Source organism: Aedes albopictus, chromosome 2 (genome assembly GCF_035046485.1).
Source record: "Aedes albopictus strain Foshan chromosome 2, AalbF5, whole genome shotgun sequence".
In the NCBI taxonomy this organism is placed as follows: Eukaryota; Metazoa; Arthropoda; class Insecta; order Diptera; family Culicidae; genus Aedes; species Aedes albopictus.
In genome coordinates this window covers 512,124,784-512,152,206 of record NC_085137.1, presented here as the reverse complement: position 1 = coordinate 512,152,206, position 27,423 = coordinate 512,124,784, and the positions used below count along the sequence as shown (strand labels likewise).

The 27,423-nt window shown below is 40.4% G+C and overlaps 1 protein-coding gene across 2 annotated transcripts in view; it reads left to right on the top strand.

The window, feature by feature from the left end:
* Positions 1-27,423, top strand: part of LOC109432373 (uncharacterized) — a 495,279-nt gene that overhangs the window by 423,153 nt on the left and 44,703 nt on the right. The window contains exons 7-8 of one of the 2 annotated variants that reach the window (XM_062854538.1): positions 10,572-11,066; positions 20,746-20,868. In XM_062854538.1, the coding sequence (XP_062710522.1) occupies positions 10,572-11,066; positions 20,746-20,868 (618 nt within the window). Of the gene's footprint in view, positions 1-10,571; positions 11,067-20,745; positions 20,869-21,042; positions 25,582-27,423 lie in introns of those variants that run through there. The other variant, XR_009998119.1, reaches the window with a different exon arrangement.

Genomic DNA, 27,423 nt, shown 5'->3' with positions numbered 1-27,423 from the left:
GGTTGATCTCCACCAAGAACGCCAAAAAACCGATATAAATTTATTTCAACTTATGCAAGGGTAACAAGTGTTACTCAAGAGTAGCTCGATTTATGACGCTCTTGATGCGGATTTATGCAAACTCCGCCGAGAACGTCATGAATCTTATGTATCAAATTGTAGATAAACAAATTAATTGCATCGCAATGCGATGATTTGTTTAAAACTATGAGGTGGTCATTAAAGTTCGATAAATTACATTAGCAGCCCGGTACCGCTGCCATCCGGAGTACCCCGGGAACCGGTCTTGATGCTGTGCAGTGTCAGATTCCTCCGGTCGGCGTTTCCCACAGGTAAGTAGTTGTTGATTTTCATGGTCTGCAGCAAAACGAATTTATCATCTATTGCATGGGAATCGACGTTCTGGTTTATCAAACAAACCTCGTTTCGGGTGCTGAAACTGGAGGAGTTTGACACTGCGCTGCGACAGAGCCGGTTTTCTAAACGGGTGTTCTTGTTTGGCAGTAATAATCGATCGATCACAATCAGATTCTGATGCTTAAGTTTTTTTTTTATTTTTCATTTACAAATCTGTTCTCACTCAAGAACAGTTACTCTTGCTCAAGAACGGTTAATTGAAGATAACTTCAAGAACCTTTTAAAACTGACATTAAGGTCAACTGTTCTTATTGTGTTTGTGGTTTTATGCGCTGAACCCCAAGTATTCTTGGAGATTACACTGTTGAAAATGCTTTGACATCCATGTGCACAACAGAACATGTGCTCGATGAACAAATTGAGATTTGAAATTATGAAAAGAAATCCACGTACTCCGGTGAGACTCGAACTCACGACTCCCAATTCGCTAGACGGGCGCTTCTATTCCTTCAAGCTACGGAGTCACTCGACTATCTCCGTCGCCAGCAGGCCTAGAACTGAACTCGATTCCACAATCGCACATGGTTATCTTCTTTTCACAATCCAAACCCCCTTCGGATGGGATTAGATGAACATCTAACACATTGTCTGTTGTGCACATGTATGTCAAAGCGGGAGAGGAAGTTATTTTTAATTGTCGAGAGCTTCGGGCACTGCCTTCCAATCACTTATTGGTATGGCAATTAGTGTGCAGTCGGACTCTCGACGGGTCGGTCTCGACGGGTCGGACTCTCGACGGGTCCATGTCCTGTTGTGCACATGGATGTCAAAGCATTTTCAACAGTGTAATTTCCCACATGGCTTGGTCAGCCAAAGCAAAATCAAGAAATTGACATTTGTAAGGTGCTACGGTCACCCTTACCGTATTCGGTCGGCCGAGGACCGACCCGTCGAGAGTCCGACTGCACACTAATTGCCATACCAATAAGTGATTGGAAGGCAGTGCCCGAAGCTCTCGACAATTAAAAATAACTTCCTCTCCCGCTTTGACATACATGTGCACAACAGACAATGTGTTAGATGTTCATCTAATCCCATCCGAAGGGGGTTTGGATTGTGAAAAGAAGATAACCATGTGCGATTGTGGAATCGAGTTCAGTTCTAGGCCTGCTGGCGACGGAGATAGTCGAGTGACTCCGTAGCTTGAAGGAATAGAAGCGCCCGTCTAGCGAATTGGGAGTCGTGAGTTCGAGTCTCACCGGAGTACGTGGATTTCTTTTCATAATTTCAAATCTCAATTTGTTCATCGAGCACATGTTCTGTTGTGCACATGGATGTCAAAGCATTTTCATACAGTGTAATTTCCCACATGGCTTGGTCAGCCAAAGCAAAATCAAGAAATTGACATTCTTGGAGATGTTTTTAAAACTACACATTGCTGAAGAATAGTTGTGCTCAACAGAAACTCTTATAAAACCAATCAGACTACGCAATGCTTTCATAAAACTATCATAAAAATAAATAAAACCAGATAGAATCAAAATTGTTACTTGGGCAGTCTCCCCTACTGAATAAACGATTGAAATTACGACTGAAATGACTATTCTGCTGATTGCTTTGGATATTTCTTGGACTATTTTTGAGAACTTCTTCGGCAAGCGTCAACTGTTCCACGCTACTAGGCACACGACAGTATTCGGCCATAATCATCCCCTGGAAACATGCTTCGCCCTCGTCAACGATTTGCCTTGGTTTGATTTTAATATTAGTAGATCACAATTCAAAACGTGTATTGAAAATATAAATTAATTTTGTTTTTCTGTTTGATCAGTCTGTACGGCAGTTTTGCCGAAGACGTAGAAATAAATAAATAAATAAATAAATAAAAGTCTTTCGAAAACTTTGTCGATCCTAAGTTCCATTGAAAACTGCTCATCAATTCCGTAGCAAATACCTTTTTGGTTGTATCAAAGTTAATTTGAAGCATTCTAGCAAACTTGGGCTGCATTGTTATATGACATGCGTGTTGCTTGGGTTAAGCGCTTCTATTGGTAGTTAATTAAGAAACGTCTTTGTAAATTTCTACGGTAAAGATTGTCGTAATTGTTCGGTAATTCCGTGTCTTTTTTTAATTTTTAAAATAATACCTATGAAACTTTCTTGAGTTGTTTATTTGAAAATTTCTTCAGAAACTCTCTAAGCAATTCCTTCCACAAATCCTTTAGTATATTCTTGGGATTTCTCAGTAGTATCTTTGTAAATTCAGCAACCCTTAGTCGTAATTGCTGAAGGAAAGTGCCAAGGAATTATAGATAAGATTGCCAATTTTCAAAAAAAAAAGCCGGTGGAATTTTAATAATTTAGTACTGCTGGAAGTACTTCCACAAGCGGGAGAGGAAATTATTTTTAATTGTCAAGAGCTTCGTGCACTCTCCCGCTTTGACACACATGAGCACAACAGTGTATGTGTTAGATGTTTATCTAATCCCATCCGAAGGAGGTTTGGAATGTGAAAAGAAGATAACCATGTGCGACTGTGATATCGAGTTCAGTTCTAGGCCTACTGGCGACGGAGATGGTCGAGTGACTCCGTAGCTTAAAGGAATAGAAGCGCCCATCTAGCGAATTGGGAGTCGTGAGTTCGAGTCTCACCGGAGTACGTGGATTTCTTTTCATAATTCAAATCTCAATTTGTTCATCGAGTACATGTTAAAATTGACATGGTGGATTTTTTTTTCAATCACTTAACCTAATTTATAGTAAGGGTATGCGGTATACCGAAAAGTTTCGCCAAATACAACTCGAAACGAAATTCCGCGGAATTCCACGGAATTCAGCTTGGCGAAATTTATGATTTTAAATTTCGTTTCGTTTCGCCAAATTTTGAAAATTTCGTCTCAAAAAATAGATTTTGACGAAATCAAACGGAATTCCGCGGAATGTCTAATAAATTTCGAAAACAAATACATAGTGTAAATGTCCCTATCGAAGATCTTGCTAATCTCATATTACTGGAAAGTTTTAAGGACAGACTTGTTAGAATCCCAAAAATGGCCGACCTACTCACGATTTCGAGCGCACAAATCTCTTTGTAAACAAAACCAGCGCACCTAGTCTTCTTATTTTAAGCTTATTACAAGTGAGCAACAACAGAATAGTAAAATGCCCTGTTGTTTGAGGCTTGCTTCTTGAGCTTTGTGCATTTAATGTTCTGATGAACTGTTGCAGCGAGATATCAAGACGATTGTCCTTAAAAAACATCTTAAATATTGAATATGCTTTTAAGGGGCTGTCCATAAACCACGTGGTCCCGTGGTCTTTAGTTCATACACTTTTTTTTAATTTGTATGGACCGTGGTCTTTGCCCGTCCCCCTCTCCCACCATGGATGGCGCCTTATCTTGGACCTACCATTAAGATCTTGCTCAATAGGTATTCATTCATTCATTTATGTAGTTAACATCAAATTCATGATAATAATGAATCAACAATTTGCCGCCATAATACTCGATTTGCAGCTGCAGCTCTCCAACGTCGGTCACGCCCAACACTCGCCAGATCACGCTCCACCTGGTCCGCCCATCGTGCTCTCTGCGCTGTTGTCCGGCATTCTTGCAACATGCCCTGCCCACCGTATCCGTCCAGCTTTATCCACTTTCAGGATGATGGGTTCACCGTGCAGTGCAGCGAGCTCGTGGTTCATCCTTCTCCGCTACACATCGTTCTCCTGCACGCCGCCAAAGATCGTCCTTAGCACGCGTCGCTCGAAAACTCCGAGTGCATGAAGGTCCTCCTCGAGCTCGAGCATCGTCCATGTCTCGTGTCCGTAGAGAACCATCGGTCTTATTAGCGTCTTGTACATGGTACATTTGGTGCGTGGGTGAAACTTTTTTGACCGCAGTTTCTTCTGGAGCCCATAGTAGGCACGACTTCCACTGATGATGCGCCTTCGTATTTCACGGCTCACGTTATTGTCAGCCGTTAGCAAGGAACCGAGGTAGACGAATTCTTCTACCACCTCGAAAGTATCCCCGTCTATCGTAACATTGCTGCCAAAGCTTGTCCTGTCTCGCTCAGTCCCACATACCAGCATGTACTTTGTCTTAGCCGCATTCACCACCAGTCCGACCTTTGCTGCTTCACGTTTCAGGCGGGTGTACTGTTCTGCCACCGTTCCAAATGTTCTAGCAATAATATCCATGTCATCCGCAAAACAGACAAATTGGCTGGGTTTCGTGAAGATCGTACCACGGCTGTTGAGCCCGGCTCGTCGCATAACACCTTCCAGGGCGATGTTGAATAGTAGGCAGGAAAGTCCATCACCTTGTCGTAGTCCCCGTCGAGATTCGAATGAACTGGATAGTTCACCCGAAATCCTAACGCTGTTCTGCACACCGTCCATCGTTGCTCTTATCAGTCTGGTAAGCTTCCCGGGAAAGTTGCTCAATAGGTATGTATTTGCTGTATGCGGGACCATACATAATATTTTGGTTAAATTTACTGCAAAAAAAATGAGTTCCTGTCTTCAGTTTAGATTCCCAACAGGATTTTTTAACAGAGTAATAGAGAATATTAGGTAAGTTAGGATGATACAGGGTGTGGCATAGACTAGCAAAAGTTCTAAGAAAACACGGAAACTCTCCCAGGATATATCTCTAGAAAATATATTGCATATCCAAGGAGAAAGTATAATACATGGAAAAGTTTCCTGAGAAATTCTTCTCCGGGAAATTTGCAGTTGAACTCTTGAAAGAGTTTTACTATCAAATCTGTATGACGAAGCGTTAAACACGGTGTTTCAAACTATTTATTTAGTTCAGCAGTGATTTTAAAATGGCAAAAGGTTAGATGAGCACGACAAACTCTAACAACGTTATGTGCACAACCAACTTTTATACTAAATTGCTATGAAAAAGACTTCTGTTTGCTGTATTTCAACAGATTATTCGCCAACAAACTCTCGGCTGGTGATATCATGTGAGACACTTTTTGTTCAAATACATAACTGCACAAAACTGCATTTTCCGTTTTTTGTCGATTTTGAGTTAATACCGGGGATCATCTCCAAATCATCAGTACTTTCATCCACAAAATTGAACATGACATGTTTGTTCTACGAAACGTGAAAAAATACCAAGTCGTTTTGTCTCATTACCTAATATCGAAGACGGCTAATAACAAGACAGACAGCTCCCACCCTGTTGCAGGCGACATGGTTGAAACGCCCTCAACGATTCACAGGAACATTAAAACATGATTGTGTGCGTGTACAAGCAAATATGTACACGGAAATGGTAGCATCGCATGCACACTCATTCATGATGTTGTTCCCAGAAGCCGTTCGTGGCGCTAGTGTGCTTGTAGCTCGCAAGGTATATTGAGCAAGAGGGTAGATGTCAGTCTTGTTATTAGCCGACTTCGCTAATATTCACGAATATAATCGCATAACAGTCACACTGGGTATTCACACTGGCCTCATAGCGTTCCATCAAAAAATATTTTAGTCTAATTATTTTTACAACTATTCGCCCAGAATAGAAGAAGAGCTGCAGAAGATTTCATTGCTAAAAGATTCATTCTATTTTTTTTTTTTAATTTTGATCCTTTCCCATACTAATCAAGTTGGAAACTTTCAGCTCCATTTTCTGATGGGTAGATAGGTTCTGGAAAATCTTTTTTATTTTTTCTTCAACTGTTGTAACAATATGTTAAGCCCTGGGCTAGTTTATTTCGGGACCCATAGGCTCGAATCGAAAGACCCGAAGACTTTTGGGAATGGTATTCGACCCTAGGTCTTCGGCGCCTGCGCCGAAAACGGCATGCACTTTAACCATCACACCTGGTTCGAGTCCAGATCTATCTGGTAGAGGTTTTGGCCTAATACCTAGAGATGATTGTGTTATATTTTTCGAATAAGTTTGCGAATGCCTTCATATTTAATGAGTGCCGCACACATTTCTTAAGTATTCTTTTCAATTTCTATGTGAGTTTTACTTGTATTTTTCGATAAATTCAATCATTTATCAATTTTAGGTTTAGATTTTAGGCTTTCTCCAGAAGTTACGCTATCCAATAAAGCTTGATTGGTAAACATCTGGCTGATGTTTCCATATTATTGCTTCATGTTTCTGATAAACAAACGGCATTAGAGCACGCAATATTGGTGTGATTTTATTGAGTCATTGAAGCAATCTTATTAGGTTATTGGTGGAATTATTAAAATTTTATATATACGTCGCGAAAAATTGTAAAAATGTACAGGGGATAGCCAAAATGTTTGAGATAGGCAACTTTTTGTTCTCTCACAAAAATGTTCAACATGCTGTAACTTTTCATAGAGTGCATCAAAAATTTTCAAATTTTGACTGTTTGTTCACCTATTATATGTGCATGATTGGTACAAATTTGAGCTCGATTGATTAATCTTTCGCGAAGTTAGATTTGTTTCTGGTAATTTTTGAACAACTAATTTTTGAACTGTCATATATCTCGGAAACTAGTGAACCAAATTGAACGAAAATTTTAACGTTTATTAACAATATTGGTACTTGATGTGACGCTATAAAATAATTTTTTTCTCACGATGAATAAAGTTATACCGGTTTGACATTCTGATATATGTAAGGAGGAAAATAAGTAAAATTTACAATATCATACAAAAATTACTAAATATGTTATTCTTCCAATCCAAATAGGCTCTAATACATCTTATCAGAGATATCTTCAGAACAGAAGCAGAAAATCTTTGGATATCAATACTAAAATTTAATGGTATTGACACAGACAAACAGACGTAACACCTTGAACGATTTTCATGGAAATCCATCGCCCAGTTCACACTACCATCACCTGGTGGAAAAGTTGCATGAATCACTGTGTTGTGCAATATCGTCAACAGAAGGCGCTAGTGTGAAACGTCAAACGCACTTCTAACAAAAAATACAAAAATAAGAAACAAAACAAACAGCGCTTCAATCCTTTGTTTTTCGTAGGATGAAAATAGGAGCCACATGCTTAAGAAAGGAACCAATACCCTAATTATAATTATACTACATCGAACTGGTTACCGTTGCGCTGCTTTCACTTTTTACCCTATCATGGTAGAATGATGAGCACGAGGATGTTGGCTGGCTGTTGGTTGTTCCTTTTTCCAGTCCGATTGGGGGTCCATTATGAGTTGCCGTTCGCCGATGTCCAAATATGCGGGTCTATTTGAGCCATGGGCTCAGAAGAGGGTCAGTGTCAGCTGCTCTCAGGGGGGAAAGAGCAACTGACGAAAGGGCCGGGGCTGGGATCGAACCCATGACCATCTCCTTATGAAGCAAGCGTGTAGCTACTACGCCACGGGCCCCGGCAACATGGTGGAGTTGTTGGGACACTTTTTTCCTAGAATTAAAGATGCCAGGAAAAAATAAAACTTGAGGAAACTGCATAAGATATTTGTGGAGAAATTCCAATAAGTAGTGTATTGAAAATTAGTTGTATTATGTTATATCTTGAAGCTAGGTTGATCTTTGATTTTTGGTTCTTGAGATAATAACAATAAGGTATGTATTCGCAATAATCCGGACACAGAAACACGGCAGTAACTCTGCAATGGATTGATAAAATTGTCCAAAATTTTCACTGGAAACTCATTGGTGTATGTTTGTTATTTGAGCAAAATTTGATGAAGATCGGTGCGATACTTTTTGTTGTAGCAATGTAACAGTAAAACGTGCGCAAATGAATGTTGTACAGCACCTGGTTTAGCATGTCAGCGCTGTAACTTTTGAAATTGGCAAAGGAAATGGCTGAAACTTTGAGCACAAACCTTTCAATATACATCTACTGCATCGGCAAAATTTCAAAAAAAATCGATGCACTATCAACAATTTTATAGTCAAAACACGTATTGGGACTAACCGTGGTTTTAGCCCTTTTGACAGCAATTAGTGAGCACCTCACATTGTTCCGATTGTTTAAAATTGATGAAATTTTGCAGGAAAGAGTATGAATGTATATCATAACTGCTCACGAAATTTCATCATTATCCTAACTGTACTTTTGACTGCAGTGGAAAAGAATTATCAGTCATGCATATGAAAATTGGTCATGATTGTACAAGATGCTTGAATGTACCTCTTTTTGTTTTTGAGCTACAATTTAAAGTATCGCACCGATCTTCATCAAATTTTGCTCAAATAATAAACATACACCAAAGCGTTTCCAGTGAAACTTTTAGACAATTTCATCGATCCATTGCAGAGTTACAGCCGTGTTTCTGTGTCTGGATTATTGCGGATATAGACCTTATATTCAAGTTTGAAACAGATTGAAGACATTTGGATTATGTTAGTATTATTGAAAATATATCGTTGAATGAATAAACCTCACAAGATAAAAATAAGCATCAAATGCAATTTTGAAAAAGATTTTTTAGCGTTTCAATAACTTGTAGCGAATAAAACTTTGTCACGTAAACTTCTGTGATATTCGACGCTCCAATTAGTCTGGGACCATTTGGGCAGGACCACCTATTTTGGGCACTTGTTGCTGTAACTCCGTCAATTTCGAACCGAATGACTTGAATTTTTGAACATGGCTAGATACTGTGCGATCGTGTCTCAAAAATCAACTCAATCGGTTCAAAATTGATTGAGTTATAGCAGCAAGTGCCCAAAATAGGTGCCCCTGCCCAAATGGTCCCAGACCCTATGTGTATCATATATCACAGAAATTGACACTCGTTTTTCGATCTGTTTACTTTTTATTTGCGTAAACGTGATTGTCATGAGCATGGGAAAAAGGAGTTCCAAAAAAATGGCCTTGGGGTTATGGGGGTAGACCTCAGGGGCATTTCATGAGGTTCCAGAGGGATCCAGGGGCCTCAGTTGGTCACAATGGCTTTTCAGAGGGTTTCAGGGAGTACCTTGAGGTCTCTGGAGCCCGAAACACGAAATACCTGGAAAAATTAAACCAGATTGAAAGTATCGGATTGTGGATCAAATTTTACTCAACGTTGAACCACTGTTGGACCCACATCGGATAGCTGTTGGGTTTGGTGGCCACAATAAAACAGATCAATGATAGGATGGGGCTTAATTTAATTATATGTGCTAGACATCAGGGATATTCCAGGGGAACTCAAGGATACTTCAGGGGATCTCAGGGAGGCTTTTGGGATTCCCTTCTTTGTGGCTCACTTCCTGTAAACAGGGATGGAAACACCCAATTGTACTCAGACACTCATTGACCATTCCCTCACCTCATCAGCCTACAATAAAAAAAACAGTGTATGGAGGAGTTTTACTTTGTGATTTTATCTAAAAGTTTGTCGAACAAGGTAAGGGTCGCCCACGTATACCAAAATCGTGGCAGAGCTATGCATGCGACTCTCCACCGAGTGAGCATAATTTGCATTTATCGCGTGGAGAGTCACCTTCATTGCTCGCTTACAGCTTCAATATGCGTTTGCGACCCTTACTCTATTCGGCGAACTTTTAGATAAAACTGCAAGGTAAAAGTCCTCAATACACTATTTTTCTGAGCTGTGATGTATCTGAGTGTATTTCAGTACAAGTGAGTGTTTTCATCCCTCCCTGTAAACGCCCTTAGATCGAACTCACGCTTCCAGGAGCAAGATAGATCTCTCATATGTAATTACTGTCCGTCCACTCATCACATATTTGCAAAAACTGTTAGCCGGCTCACTACTCTACTCAAAAAAAGCATAATCAAGTGATAAAGCTGTATCACAAGTAAAGTGGTTATGCTTTTGGCCAACAAACGCAAAGAGCTTCAGCTTCATCCCCATCGTCGTCTTCGTCGTTGCAAGCTGGGATCGTTCGCTTCATCTCACTCCGGAGCAAATGATTATGGGCGGCGAACAAATTTTCAACAGCTTTTCGTTTAGGTTTTTTGCTTGCGTTGGCTTCGGAGGAGGTCCTCCTAAGGTTACTTGGGTGGCGTGGCGTGGCGGGTGTTGAGAATTATGTGATTACTATTTATTCAAGAAGACATTTCAGCTTCGCTCAGAACGAACGTTCAAATGGTGTGTGTGGTTTCGATCCCTTTCGGGCAATCCAGTTTTGAACGAACATTTTCAACTCTAGCATTTGCAAAGCTGCTGCTAGCGAATCAACCGAAAAAAATCACAGTCCAGCTAGATTCAGTCTGGTATGATGCAATGCAAATTAAAACAATTTCCATTCCCTGTGGCTCCTCTCTTTGCAGATGTGAACGAGTGTCTGCTGCGGAACGGCCACGGGCCCTGCCAGGATACATGTATCAACATTTGGAGTGGCTACCGGTGCAGCTGTGCGGGCTTGCCGGGAACTCGCCTCTCGGAGGACGGCCACAGCTGCGAGGACATCGATGAATGTACGGTCAACAATGGGGGCTGCTCGCACACCTGCCTCAACACGCTGGGGAGGGCGTTCTGCGTTTGCCCCGAGGGCTACATGCTGGACGACGACTGGAAGACTTGCATCGACATTGACGAATGTTTGAACCAGAAATCGATTAGGCAGGAATTCCGCTGCCAGGGTAGTTGCATCAATACGGTCGGTTCCTATCGGTGTCTGCCAAAGGACGCTGTTGGTTTCGATCGGGACGGCGATGGTCAGCTGACTAAGCAAGCTGCCGATGATGAACTGGAGGATGATAGCGACGACGATACGCTTTGCCCGGTTGGCTACTACTTCAACACGACAATGGGAGACTGTCAAGGTAAGCTGTTTTGGCGAGAATGGTTTTGATTTGCATATAGATTGTCGAGAAGTTGAGGGTGGGAGATTTTCCTGTCTGGTTGTAATATTCATGGCCCTCGAGACGAGTGAGATTTGATTTCAATCGTGCCACTGGATGCCGAAGCATTTGCATAGCGATGAAATTGATGTAATTGACTAGCAAACTATTTGCATGGAGTTATTCAGTGTCCAGATTAGAAATTTGCATTGCAATAAAGGATCATAACTTCAAATTGAGTAAATTTGTAGCATTTGACATTTCAATTGTTTCAAGTGCATATAAACTGTATTCCGTTTCAATATATTTATGTTTGTTATTCAGATCTAGTCCAGCAAAAAGTAAAAAAAAATAAGAAAACACAAATTGCGATTCAGTGCTTCTATTTGAGTACCTTAAACTCATCATCAGGTATCAGTATTAGTAGGTCGGCTCCATAGGCACGTTCTCCTCCATTTGGGAAATTTGTGCCATCGCCATGAATACGAGCCTATTAATCATTTACCTGAGGGAGAGGGAAGGGAGGAATAAGGGATGGGATATAGAAAAGGAAGGTAAGGGAATAGGATCGACATAATCGCATAAGCGTACCACAACGGGTTCAAATAATCGATTGCTTACTGAGTACTCGGAAACGCAGTTGCGTAAAAACTGGATAATCACATATCAAATAATACGAAGTCCCATAGTCGGATTCTCAGTTAAGATGAAGCAGCTCTCAGTTAAAATGGAGCAGCCTGTTGAGGCTTGTCGTGGTTAATATCATTAGTAGGAAAACCAGATTGAGTTATCTCAATTGCGCTTCTGCTACGAGATTCCTTAAAAGTGTCGACAAGACTCCCGCATGCGGGCATCCACAAACACTCAATTTCCTAATTGCTGCTCGACGTAATGCCGAGAAGAGATGTAGGTTTATGAGCATTTGATAAATCCAATTGGAAATCATTAAAGAGAAACAGGAAAATCCGTGCGGCTTCCAATATGGAGTTCAAAAGTACTTGTTCAAAAGTTTCCTGGAAATCCAAGAAAACACCCAAACAAAATTTGCTTTTGAGTGAATGCTTTCTTGATATCGTAAGCAACACTGTGTAAACAAATCACAGTGGTCTTTCCATTTTAGTAAGCATGTTGTTTCCCATGTAGAGGCATGTTTGCTAGAAAAACATCACGGATGTGATGCTCGACAAAGCGTTCTAATCATTTCAAAAGAAAGAGGTCAAACTGATAGGACGATTCATTATCCACTCCCGGAATAAACTTGACAGTATAATGCCGCCAAGATTTGGGAATAGCAAGGCTAACAACAATCAGTTTTATCAAAACATGTTTAAAGTATTTACATTTTGGAGATTTAAAAGGAGCAAAGCGATTTAGTGCACATTCAATCGATTTCTATCAAGTTCATACAAAGATGTAATATCCACACATCAGGAGAAGTGAGTATGAGCTTTCCAAGAAATCATCATCAGAAGTTAATTGCCGCTCGAGGCATGATATGCAAGATTGCCATTTCATTTTTACTGAAAGTAGCAAACATCGGGTAAAACGCATAATGTGAAACCATATAGGTGTTAATTAAAGCTCTTTAAGACACCTAGATAGAAATCCCTCCTTCGAAAATAAGGTTCTTGGATTAAAGCTGTTCTTTTATGCTGAAGATTGATCTGAGCTGTCATAACCATAAGCCACTACCCAAACTAGGCATGATCAAACTCTTACAATCACAACACAAGAAAATAACAGCAGCGATAAAAACCAGTTCGGTATCGATTGAAGAACGCCAGAGGCGAAGATACACAGAGGACGATTGTACGTCGTTTCCCGGAAAACCATTTCCCGGAAACCCGTTTCCCGGAAAGCCTTTTCCCGGAATGTATCATTTCCCGGAAAACCATTTCCCGGAATGTACCATTTCCCGGAAAACCATTTCCCGGAATGACCATTTCCCGGAAAACATATTCAATATCAAAAAACAACATTTCTATTACTTTCATTATTTTGTAAAGATTTCTTTGCATATAAAAATAATAAAATTATGTACTATTCTCAATTTGTATCAGTTTTTTTTATAACGAGTATTATGAATACATATGTGACCCGATTTTGTCAGCCCCTTTTCGGAACACATGGTTTGCTCCCTGCAAAAACTTGATCAATTTTTCAAACTTTTTATCCCTGTATGTTCTGCATCTCAGTTGTAGGTTGAAGATAAACAATAATAAAATAATAAAAATTTGACTGTACTATAATGACAGTGAAAAGTTTGTCGCAAAATGGGGCTGACAAAATCGAGTCCTTACTGTAATTGAAAGTTCTTAATTACGGTATGCCTCCACAGCTAATCGGAGGGACAAGAACATTGCCACTGTCTCTTTTACAGTTTTTTGATCTCACGAATATCAAAGACTCCTTGTTGGTAGCCTAAGAATTCGTCAAAAGTATTGCGTTACTCTTCTTTGAAAACTAAAGTTTGTTTCAAATAACTATTATAGCAATATAACTTTAAAGAACAACCTATGTTTAAAAGAAGGGAAAATATTCGATGAAATAGTTAGCAGTCTGATGATAAATCGACTGATTTGGTGGAATTGATTATGTTTGGCTACGCAGTCATTTATTGAACAAACGACGTTTGCCCGTGTCGAAACGTCGGGCAAATAAAGAACGTCGTTTGTTCAATAAATGACTGCGTAGCCAAACATAATCAATAGTTAGCAGTTTGATCTCGATAAACACGAAAGAACGGCATATGCGCAAAGGAAGGGAATACATCATATGGAAATATTGCTAGCTTAATGCCAACAACTATTCTAACAGTGTAACTAGAAAGAATAGCCTATGTTTAAAAGAAGGGGCAATATTTGATGAAAACATGGACAGGTCAATGGAAGAACAGCTGAAGAAGGGAAAATATTGTGCGTTGCATGAAAAGCACAATTATGGCGACTATTTTCCAAGGCCTTCAATGATGGACCAAATTCAATCGCAGTGTAAGTGCCACGTGCAGTCGCAGTAGTCAACACATCACCCGGCCATGTGGTGACCTTTTCCCAAGAGATTATCAAAGAGCGCTATGATTGACAGGTCTGTTTTCTTAGGCGACTATCTCGCGCGTATCTTTTCTTGCGAGTAAAAGTAGTCGCTATAGTAGATTTTATTTTGATTCGTATAATATCTATTGTATAACATTTCGCCGAAAACCATTTCGCGGAATTACTTTTTGCGGTGTAATATTTCGCAGAATGACATTTGGTGGAATGAACCATTTCGCGGAATGCACCGTTTTACCGAAAGTCATTTGGCGGAATGTATCGTTTTGTGGAAAATCGTTAATATGATACAAAAATTTAACTGATCGAGAGACCACATCATGCAGATAAGATCTAAGTTTCAAAACTCAAAACAACAAATAAAATATGGAATGTTTCATATCAACAATTAAATTTTTGTAAGGGTATACTTCGAAAGAACAGCTTATGTATAAAAGAAGGAAAATTCTTCGATAATATTAATTCAGCAGTTGTTATTCTAAAATCAGCATAACGCATAATATTTATCAAAGAACAGCCTTTGTTGAGAAGAAGGGCTGATATCTGATATCTGATTAATAGCATATCTGTAAAAAAACAGCGTATGTTGATAGGTAGGAAATCCTCTGATACAAAAATGAGATTTGTTTTGATTTCTGTTATAACAGTACAAGCTAGTTGGAACATCAAAAAGAAGAGAAAGCCGATAAAGTTATCCCTAAGAAGTGTTACTTGACTTAAGGGTTACGCGGTCACAAAAAGCAACATTTTAACATATAATGATTTCAGTCAATAAGGGCGAACGTGTTGAAGCTGAGAAGTAGGCTCAGTGCGAAAATTATGATGCTGGGAGATTAGGCTCAATTGACATGAGCCGATCAATCACTGGGCTGAATAGATGTTAGACCAATTGAATTGAAAGATCTGCCTATTATTAAAAGAAAGAAAAATCTCATTAGAATGAGTTAGTCGCTGGTTTACTAAATAATACTGTAGCACTGCAACTTATAAGTTAACAACTTATTCTTTAAAAAAGGCAAATTTTTAAATGTAGATATCAGTTTGGTAACGATCAGCAAGTGTTATGTGAAAAGAAAATAAATTAAAAAAGAAGGACAAACCTCCTACGGAGTTGGCAGTGGACCACTAATAAACAACATAACTGTGCAGCTCGAAAAAAAAACCTCGATTTAGAGAAGGATACATTTCTGAAAGAAGGGTCAGCAGCCTGGGCACCAAAAAAACACACTAATAGTGTTACTCTAAGGAACAGCCCATTCCTAAAAGAAGGAAAAATGTTCATTTGATTAGCAGTTTGGTCGCCGGCCAAAATTTTCAACAGTGTAACTTGAAAGAACAGCCTATTATCAAAAGAAGGTGAAATCTTCTATAGAATTTCGAATTTCATCGCCGCAAACTTAACAACACATATACAGCCTTTGATGAAGAAGACAAATGATGGAACATTTAGCAATTCGGTTGCCAAACTATAATTTTACTGGAAAGAACAGCCTTATTTATAAGAAGGAAGAATTTCTGATGGAGTTACCAATATAAGCGCTTAAAAGTACAATTTATGTGACAACGATTGCTTATTGATTATTACGCCCAATGGCCTTTGGCCTTACGTTCGAAATTCTTGAGAACAGATTCCAAATCAAACATGGCAAATTTGTATTCAGGAAGTCAATCAATTAGTATAATCGGAGAGCTAATGTTAGGCAGAGTTAAAGTTAAGCAGAGAAAATAATTTGTCATTTTTTATTGTAAAATGTAAATTTCTTGATTTTGCTTTGGCTGACCAAGCCATGCGGAAACTACACTGTTGATTCTTCTATCGTTTGTAAAATATTAAATTCCGCAAAATAGTATTCCGCGAAATGGTATTCCGCGAAAGAGTACATTCCGCGAAAAGTCATTCTGCAAAATGGCATTCGGCGAAATGGTTCATTCCGGTAAATGTTACACTGCGAAGAAAAAAACCCGCGAAATGGTTTTCGGCGAAATAGTATACAATCAATATATCCTATGAAATTGTCAGCAGCTTAATGTCAACAACTATTTTAAAAATTTAACTAGAAGGAACAGCCTTTGCTTGGAAGAAATGAAAATATGTGATGAAAACTTGGCAGCTTGATTTCGTCGGTGGTTTGATGTCGACAACTATTTTAACAAAAAAAACCCAGATTAATCCACCTAGTGGTGATACCGCCTTTCTCGTCGAATATGTACTCTAAGATATTTCCGTCGCCATAAGCCGAAGTGTTCCTGAATCCTGAAAATACTCTAGAACGGAACAAATATTATTTTCTTCTTTTGTCACAGTGCTCGTTCGTCAATGAGGGGGTGGAGTTGATAAATAATAAATGTATTTGATGAAAAAAAATACTCAAACAATTAAGCAAAACCGCTTAACTCATCGGGTTTGGTAAGAAATTTTCTGGAGGACTCTTCACCTTAAAATTTAAAAATTAATTGGTTTATTCATTTGTGTCCTTCCTCAAAATGTTGAATTCCAATTCAAAATTTTGAAGGGGGACCCCTCTTGACTTAAGAGAAAATCGAAATTTGTGTCAGCCTTGTTCAGAAAAGCAAGAACCTTATCAAAGCCATAATCGAATTTGGAAACTTATTGATGGCTCTTATTCCTATGTTATGTAATATGTTAAACGTATAAGCAGAGCTGAAATAGTAGTTTACGCAACAAGGTGCAGAATGAAGATTTTTACAGCATGAGTCGTAATTTATCCAACGAGGCTTGCCGAGTTGGATAATTACGACGAGTGATGTAAAAATCGAGTTCTGCACCGAGTTGCGTACAACGTTTTTTGCAATTTCATAAATTACCACTTGAGGATAGTTTTTAAAATAAACTTTTTCATCAAACTACATACTGAAATTCATAGCCATGTTTAAGAAAGTCTGATCATAGCAGGTTTTGCTGTTTAGTTGTCACAAATTTTCAAACCTGCGTCCAGAAATCATGAAGAAGTTGATCAAAACTGAAAACAGTGCTGTAATGGTTCATTACGCAACGCAAATCAGTGCTGTAATGAACCATTACAACACTGCTAATTTGGTATTGGAAAGTAGGCCTTTTCCTGACAGATTTGCGGGAGGTAAAACAGCCTATTACGATGAGGAATTGCAAAAAAAAATATTAAACCTCTCAGTTGACTGCTTGACCACCTTCACTAGCACTGGATGCCGAACATTATCAAGATATTTCAGCAATTTTTTTTCTGCACAGTTTAGCCTCTGTTTTATTATTATTGGTTATACTGCCGTTCTACGCATAATTATCCCATGTTATATAGGATTCGCATATAACATGGGACAATTGGGCGTGGAACGGCAGTATAAGATTCATGTAAAATTTGACAAAAAATTGCAAGCAAGTAAAATTTCCCATAATAAAATCCATTCAAATTTTAACCGTGTTACAAAGCGCGATGGCTCAACCAGTTGCATCAAAATTGTGCGCAGCAATTTAAGTGCTATAAAATTAAAATTTTCCCTTACAACGTTGATTCATCCTACTGTATAATTACGCATCAGGAAAATGGTGTGGTTTGCAAGTTCGCTTGATTTCTTATCAAAATTTTGTTCTTTTACGCTTATGTATCGCTTGCATCGATTTTGTTTTGTTGTTATTTCAGCGATGCATCTAATCCTGATTCTGCAACACTGCCAGTAATCTTAGGTGTGGTCAGAGCTTGGTCAAAGACTATTTTCCTGCTGCCCGTTTATCTGGTTATCGAACATTTTTGATGATTTGATATTTTGCATGCATGGGTTTGGTTCACTTTTTAAACTGGCCACTTCCGGCTAGACATCTGGAAACGGTTCCGGAACACAACCGGTTCAGATATGTTATTTAGAGGATTGATTGGTGTTTATCGGTGATATACAGCTTGTTTAGCATTAAGCGTTTCGACCTACTATTCTTCGGTCATCATCAGGAGCATTCAGCAGGATTCACCCCTTCAACTTCGTCAGTTTACTATATTAGCGATTCAGATATGGTCTGAAACTATGTTCCTGCTTACCGTTAATCTGATTATCGATAAAGCCGCTATTTGGTGTGTCGCATGTCTGGGTTCGGTTCACTTTTTTAATTGGCCACTTCCAGCGGGACACCTGGAACCGGTTCCGGAACACAACCGGTTCAGATATAGTCCTGCTTACCGTTCATCTGGTTATCAAAAAAGTCGCTCTTTGATGTGTCGCATGCATGGGTTTGGTTCACTTTTTTAGTTGGCCACTTCCGGCGGGACACCTGGAACCGGTTCTGAAACACTACCGGTTCAAATATAGTCTGAAACTACTTTCCTGCTTACCGTTCATCAGGTCATCGCAAAAGCCGCAATTCGATGGGTCGCATGCCTGGGTTTGTTTTTTTATTGGCAACTTCCAGCGAGACACCTGGAACCGTTTCTGGAACACAACCGGTTCAGATATGGTCTGAAACTATTCTCCTGCTTACCGTTCATCAGGTTATCGAAAAAGCCGCTGTTTGATGTGTCGCATGCATGGGTTTGGTTCACTTTTTTTAGTTGACCACTTCCGGCGGGACACCTGGAATCGGTTCTGGAACACTATCGGTTCAAATATAGTCTGAAACTTCTTTCCTGCTTACCATTCAAATGATTATCGAAAATGCCGCTATTTGACGTGTCGCATACATGGGTTATGTTCACTTTTATATTTGGCCACTTCCGGCGAGACACCCGGAACCGGTTCCGAAACACTACCGGTTCAGATATAGTCTGAGACCATTTTCCTACTTCCCGTTCATCAGATAATCGAAAATGCAGTGGTTTGATGGGTCGCATGCATGGGTTTGTTGCATTATCATATCTGGCTCCTTCCTAGGGTACCGGTCCGGAACACCTAAATGGCCATAACTCCGGAACGGCTGGACTGATCTGAACCATTTTCAATAGGAAACAATGGGGCAATATACCGCGTCGAATGAACCATCGGTCGTTGAAATCGGTTCATATTTACTATCTTAAAATGAGGTGACCTTTTTGTACACATACACACACACACACACATACATACACACACACACACACACATACATACACACAGACATCATCTCAACTCGTCGAGCTGAGTCGATTGGTATATAACACTTGACCCCTCCGGGAGCTCTATCAAATTTTCGTTTTTGGAGTGAACATATAGCCTTTCGGTACACCTTGGTGTACGAGAAAGGCAAAACTCAAATGAATAAATAGCCTTTGAAATAAGGAGAAATTTACTATTTGTGAGAATTACAATAATTGTAAAACTTACGGTCCTTTGAATATCAATACTGTCAAACATTATACAATTATAATTCACTGCCATTATTTACAGAACACAAACTGAAAATTAATTTTGAATATTTTTTTTTCGGGAAATGGTGCATTCCGGGAAATGGTGCATACCGGGAAATGGTACATTCCGGGAAATGGATTTCCGGGAAATGGTCCATTCCGGGAAATGGATTTCCGGGAATCGTCTTTCCGGGAAACGGTTTTCCGGGAAATGGTTTTCCGGGAAATGGGGGACAACCAATCCAACCCTTATTAAGGTTTAAGAAGGAGAGCTGATTATCTCGGAGAAACACAAGGTCCACTGCACTATTGCTCCGGTTAGCGCAGTAAGGCAGAATACTCTGGAGGGCGCCCAAGTACTCCACAGGCTCCGTTAAGCGGTTAGGATATTATTAGACCCCCCCTAACCATTCATTCCTAGGCACGGTAAGCATATACCCGCATCACACCATGAATTAGGGGTCACCTCTTTAATGGACTCTTACCACCGAAACAGGCAGTCCATAGTGTTATTCTTAACCAATTGTGCCAACCGCTACCGACACTACACAGCTATCTAGGCTGATCGAGAAAAGAAGTTAATATTCATGATCAACTTCATACGGACCCGAACAGCCGAATTAGTCCAGCAAAAAGTAAAACAAGAAAAATAAGAAAACACAAATTGCGATTCAGTGCTTCGATTTGAGTACCTTAAACTCACCATACTTTGCGCTCCTAGGGCCTTTGCGCACTTTTCAAAAAATCGTTAAACAATATTGCTGATGCATAATGCAAGCTTTTTTTTTCTATTGAGTACTAGTCAGTGATTGTAAGCATGACTGAGAAATAAAAAAGAAGAAAATAATTGGCTTTAAAGGAGTGATTATCACCCAAATGCTCAATGCATTTGGTATTTAGGATGAAATTGGATGCACCCTGCTGAACAGAAGAAACAGTTTTTTAAGGGTCAAAATTCGAAGAAATCAACGGTGCTGGCGTATTTGTCGTAAATTGAAAATGGGGCAAATGATTTTTATTTAATCATTAAACATGTTAGAGAACGTTGCTTTTAAGTTTGGATTCTTAATCGTTACTCAGAGGAAATTTACCGTTGTTTTGTTCAAAAGCACGTGTCATTCGTATGGTAGGTGTAACAAAAACGGAGCTTTATAGTCATTGATAAACAACATAACAAAGCTATTAACATTATACATATCAAAGTATTAATTCAGTAGATATGTTTGCTTACACTCACAACAACCGGCCAGCCAGACTTGCTCGGATTCCATAATAACCATTATCTCCCTTCCCTCTCGATTGCAGATACCAACGAATGCATTCGGACCAACGGTGGCTGTCAACATCATTGCATCAACAGCGACGGTAGCTTCTATTGCTCCTGCAAATACGGATTCAAACTGGATGCCGATAAGCATAGCTGCCTAGGTAAGTGCCCTTGCATCATGCAAACTCGTAGACACGGAGGGATAGTGCCTATTCAAGGTTTCAACAATCCGTTTCCGGTTGATGAATTATATTTGCTGAGGTTCGCTCAATGCTGCAGTCACCCTTGATCAAGCATGTCGATATTAAACAACCGGATGAAACTAATCTGTCTTCCCGTGGACCTGTTTGTTGACTTTGATTTGTTCGGCTGTTCGAGTCCGTATGAAGTTGATCATCAATATTAACTTCTTTTCTCGATCAGCCTAGATAGCTGTGTAGTGTCGGTAGCGATTGTCTCAATTGGCTAAGAATAACACTACGGACCGCCTGTTCCGGTGGTAAGAATCCACCAACAGGTGACCCCTAATTCATGGTGTGATGCGGCTTTATGCTTACCGTGCCTAGGAATGAATGGCTAGGGGGGTCTAATAAAAACCTAACCGCTAACGGAGCCTGTGGAGTACCAGGGCGCCCTCCACAGTATGTAGCCCTTACTGCGCTAACCGGAGCAATGGTGCAGTGGACCTTGTGTTTCTCCGAGACAATCAGCTGCCCTTCTTTAGTCTCACTTGAGGCTAAATAAGGGCGGGATTATGAAGATGTTGTTAATTAGTTTAAATTTTCACCTATATGGTTTCGCATTATGCGATTTACACAGTGTATTCTGTGTATCCTCGCCTTTGGCGTTTTCCAATCGATACCGATTTGGTTTTATTGTTGCTGTTCTTTGTTGTGCTGCTGTTGCGAAGAGTTTAATCTTACCTAGTTTGGGTAGTGGCTACGGTTAGGATAGCTCAGATCAATCTTCAGCATAAAAGAACAGCAACGATCAATCTTTGCAGACTTATGCAAAATGGTACAGCCCAAGTGGCCTTGGTACAAGAACCTTACTTTCGTAAGGGAAATTTCTATCTAGGAAACCTTGTGAACCCGGTGTTTGCCACTTTCAGTAAACATGAAATGGAAAACTCGCGTGTCATGCCTCGAGCCTGTGTGCTTGTCAACAACGCAATAGTTGCTACACTCATCTCTGAACTAACCACCAGAGATGTATGTGCTATCACAATTGATGAATCTGTTGGAAACCTCAACAGGAAATACGTCTATTGTTCTGTGTATTTACCACATGATGAACCATCCCCTACGGATGCTTTCAAACAAGTCATCGCATACTGCACTTCAAAAGGCCTTCCGCTAATTGTTGGCAGTGATGCTAATGCTCACCATATCATTTGGGGCAGCTCAGACATTAACTTGAGAGGCTCCAGTTTGATGGAGTACTTAAGTAGTACAGATCTTGCATTACTTAACATAGGCAACCGCCCAACCTTCATGGTATCTGCTAGAGAGGAAGTGTTAGATATAACGCTTTGCTCTAGCAGAATTAGTCACGAGCTGACCAATTGGCATGTGTCAGATGAAGAATCTTTATCTGACCATCGCTATATCTTTTTTGAACATTTAAATGTTACTTCGCAAACATTGCGTTTCAGGAATCCTCGGTCAACAAACTGGGATCTTTATACTGATTTGGTTGCAGCCAAATTTCATGGATATTCACCATCCATTGACACTCCAAGTGATTTAGATGATGCCGTTGATACTACAACGACCTTCATCATGGAAGCTTTTGAAGAAGCATGCCCTCTACGGTCTGTGAAGATCACAAGAGGAACCCCTTGGTGGAACTCTGATCTGGCGAAACTCAGGAAACAATGTAGAAAGAGTTGGAACAGACGACGTTCGGCTGGTTCGGAGGCTTTCAGGTCGGCTCGCAAGGCCTACAGGAAAGCTCTCCGGTCTGCTGAACGATCCGGCTGGAAAAACCTTTGTACAAATGTTTCCAGCTTGAGTGAAGTCAGTCGGTTAAACAAAATCCTTGCGAAATCTAAGGATTTCCGGGTGAACGAACTTCGTTTGCCAAATGGCGATCTGACTTCCTCTGATGAGGAAGTTCTGGAATGCTTATTCAGCACACACTTCCCTGGATGTGTGGATATTACGTCTTCGGATGATCCTGATGTCTTTTCTTGTAGTTATGATTCTTTAGCTTCGGCTCGGAGTATTGTAACTATAGAATCGATTGAGTGGGCTCTTAATAGCTTTGCTCCTTTCAAATCTCCTGGGGCAGATGGGATTTATCCTATTTTGCTTCAGAAGGGATTTGATTATTTCAAACATGTTTTGAAAAAACTACTTGTTTGCAGTTTTGCTACAGGGTATATTCCCAAATCCTGGAGGGATATTACTGTAAAGTTTATTCCGAAAGTGGGTCGTGCGTCGTATGAAGAAGCAAAGAGTTTCAGACCTATCAGTTTGACCTCTTTTCTTCTGAAATGCTTAGAACGCATTGTGGATCATCATATCCGTGATGTTCATCTGGCCAACGTGCCTCTTCATGTGAACCAACATGCCTACCAATCTGGTAAGTCCACTGTGACTCTTTTACACAAGGTTGTTTACGATATCGAGAAAGCATTCGCTCAAAAGCAATCTTGTTTGGGTGTTTTCTTAGATATCGAGGGTGCCTTTGACAACGTGCCTTTCGATGCCATATTGGAAGCCGCACGGAGTCATGGTATATCTCCAATGATTTCCAATTGGATTCACCAAATGCTCAAAAACCGATATCTCTTCTCGACATTGCGTCTAGCAGGGATTAGGAAATTGAGTGTTTGTGGATGCCCCCAAGGGGGAGTCTTATCACCGCTTTTGTGGAATCTCGTAGCAGATACGCTATTGAGGCAACTCAATAATAGCGGTTTTCCTACTTATGGTTTTGCCGACGACTACCTAACATTGTTAGTTGGTATGTGCATCAGCACCCTTTTCGACCTGATGCAAAACGCCCTTCAGGTAGTTGAGGGTTGGTGTCGCCAATATGGGCTTTCGGTTAATCCGAGTAAAACATCTATTGTTCTTTTCACGGAAAGGCGAAACCGTAATGGCGTTCGACCTTTGCGTCTCTTTGATTCTGAAATCGATGTGACTGAACAGGTAAAGTACGTTGGAGTTATTCTTGATTCCAAGCTTTCCTGGACACCTCACATTGAGTTCAGAATCAAGAAAGCTTGTATGGCCTTCGGGCAATGCCGGCGTACTTTTGGTACAACTTGGGGTCTAAAACCCAAGTATATCAAATGGATTTACACAACTGTGGTTCGGCCAATATTGGCTTATGGATGTCTTGTGTGGTGGCAAAAGGGTGAAGTGAGAACGGTCCAATCAAAATTAGGCCATCTCCAAAGGATGTGCTTAATGGCGATGTCTGGAGCGTTCTCTTCAACTCCTACGGCAGCGCTAGAAGTTCTCTTTGACGTTGCCCCACTACACATTCATCTCAAACAAGAAGCCCTTTCTTGCACTTACCGGTTACGGGTACTCGGTCTACTAGAGGAAACTCCTGTGAACCGCAGTTCAACACACACCTCGTTGTTTCCACTTTTGGTGAATTGGGACAAAATTGTTCTTGCTCCAAGTGATCTTACAATTGCTTGTAATTTTCCATATAGGACATTTTCCACGAAATTCCCTTCCCGGGAAGAGTGGACATCTGGTTATCTGGAAAGAAGTATTTCAGACGGCATCGTATGTTACACTGATGGCTCCCTTCTCGAAGGTCGAGCAGGTGCTGGTGTTTATTCTCGTGAGCTAAGGCTGTATCAGTCTTATTCACTTGGTAGACACTGTACCGTTTTTCAGGCCGAAATCTTTGCTCTTATGTGCGGAGTGCAATCAGCACTTCAGCAGCACGTAATGGGCAAAGTAATATACTTCTGTTCAGATAGCCAGGCTGCTATTAAAGCACTTGCTTCGGCCAACTCCAGGTCGAAGATAGTTATCGCTTGTCGAACTCAAATCGAGGAGCTGAATTCAGCAAACGCTGTTCACCTTCTATGGGTACCTGGTCATTCTTCCATCGCTGGAAATGAATTGGCTGATGAGTTAGCTCGCTCTGGAGCATCACATGACTTCATTGGCCCTGAGCCAGCTATTCCGATATCAAAGTGTTGGATTAAGCTTCAGATTCACACCTGGGCTGTCACTCAACACAGACAATATTGGAATAGTTTGGAGTCATGTCGTCAAACCAAATTGTATAGTGCTGAGCCATCTCTACGGGTGGCGAAGTATCTAACTAATCTGTCTAAGCAGAATTGCAGCATGCTGGTCAAAGCATTGACTGGCCACTGCCGACTCAGCTATCACATGGCGAATATTCAGCAAGCTGATTCATTTGCCTGTGATAGCTGTGAATCCGATTATGGAACTTCGTATCATTTGATATGTAACTGTCCAGTTTTCGCGCAACTGCGTTTCCGAGTATTCGGTAAACACTTATTAAGTGAAACTGACTTCAGAAACCTGAATCTTCAGGATATTCTGTTGTTCTTAACCCGCTGTGGTAAAGAGCTATAGGCTCTCTTTCGCTTTATGCGTTATTACAGTGCCCTTTTCAGGGCGCTGTTTGAACCCATTGTGGTACGCTTGTGCGTTAGTACCCTCTTCCAGGGTATTTTTCCTATTTCCCTACCTGTCCCTATCCCCATCCAAATCCTTTTTCCTTCCTTTTCCCTCAGGTAGATGATGAAATAGGCTGTTATTTTGGCGATGGCACAAATGTCCCAAATGGAGGATAACGTGCCTCTGGAGCCGGCCTTCTGATACCTGAATACGGATTCAAACTGGATGCCGATAAGCATAGCTGCCTAGGTAAGTGCCCTTGCATCATGCAAACTCGTAGACACGGAGGGATAGTGCCTATTCAAGGTTTCAACAATCCGTTTCCGGTTGATGAATTATATTTGCTGAGGTTCGCTCAATGCTGCAGTCACCCTTGATCAAGCATGTCGATATTAAACAACCGGATGAAACTAATCTGTCTTCCCGTGGACCTGTTACAAATTGCTTCCAATTATTGGAAAGGTTTCACTCAAGTTGCTTTATTAGCCGGCCCAGCAGCAAGCATGTGGAACAATTATATCTACATTCATCATAATCTAATTACGCTTTGATAGCACTTTGATTTATGGCTGGGCCTTGTGCGACAGCCCTGATAATAAAGACTCATTCCCAGGAAGGAAAATTTATCGCTGTAATTCAGACGCCTTCCCAGTAGTGTTTCAAGTGCAGCCATCGGGCTACACTGCGCTACACATGGACCATGCACAAAACTTCAGGCTACCTGTTAGTCATTCTGTCAGCTCATTCATCTCGGTTTCTTCGGTTACCCTCCCCCTCGAGTCCACGACTGTGTGGTGAATGAGAAATTCATCCCCACAGAGAGTCAATCCTCGAAGACAGTCTTAAGCCGTTCATTAAAGTCAGAGTGTGGAGCTTACACTTTCACCGCAATTTCCTCCCCATTGGGGAATCCTTCCAAAGGAATCCAACCGAGTAAGCTAATTTACATCAACTGCTTGCAAGATGATTTATTCATTGCCATCGTCGTCGTTCTTGTCGGTGGCCGTCATCTGTCATCATCGAAATCTCTCTATCTCTGTGAACGCATGAACGCTCTTTTGGAGACACTACATACCTGATGCTCCCAGCCAGACACTGTCCTTTCCCCGTCAAAATTCTAACGAAACAATACGCAACAACAGAGCCGGAAGAAACCAAATAGTGACTGGAATTAGTCGGCCGGAAGAGCACTAGAATGCTCGACGAATGTGGCGGAAATAGCCTTCAGTCGTCATCATTCTGGGGGCGCTCCGGCAAACTGTCGTCACCACACGTGTAACATCTTTGATCAGATAGAAGATAGACTGTCGGTCGATACGAGATTGATTGGTTTCCATCTTTCACTTCTTCTTTTTATGGCGTAACGTTCCAACTGCAACAGAGTCTGCTTCTCAGCTTAGTATTGTATGGGAACATCACATTGACACATTACTTGCATCTTGTGGGTCCTAAGCCATCAGCACGATGCTGCATGTTTACCGGTTCAGCTATATGGGCCCTCAGTGGGTTGATTGGCTTCCATATTTCCTTGGAATAGGATTCACGACTAGCTTCGGGTGAGATACAATGAAGACACGTGTTTTCTGCAGTACTTATTTACATTAATCAGTCTACTCATGGAGTATGAATTTGTCCCATTAGGGATCGCTTTGAAGATGTAAGAGCAAATAGATTGACTGTATTGATATGCATAAGGACTGTTCATTTTATGAAGAGGACACCTTATTTGTGTGATATCTCTTTTATTTTTCAATAAAATCATTATCGGTTTTTTGCATAAATTTCCATAGCTATTCTACAGTGTATTGAAAATATAACATTATACAAATTGTCCTTAGTTATGGAACTGAAGTGGTTTTCGTTAAAACTCAATAAAACCCCATTTCTCAAAATTCTACACAACTTTCCACATACATAACTTTCAAATTTTCATGAACTTTTTAATGTGTTGGGATCTAATACTATTCTTCTAAAGGTAGAGTGTAATAGTTGGTCAGTAATAATGCACCAAGCATTATACAGCTTGATATAGTGAGTTGCCTTGTTATCAATGAAATTGATAAAATATACTTATTTAAGTCCAGTTATGCA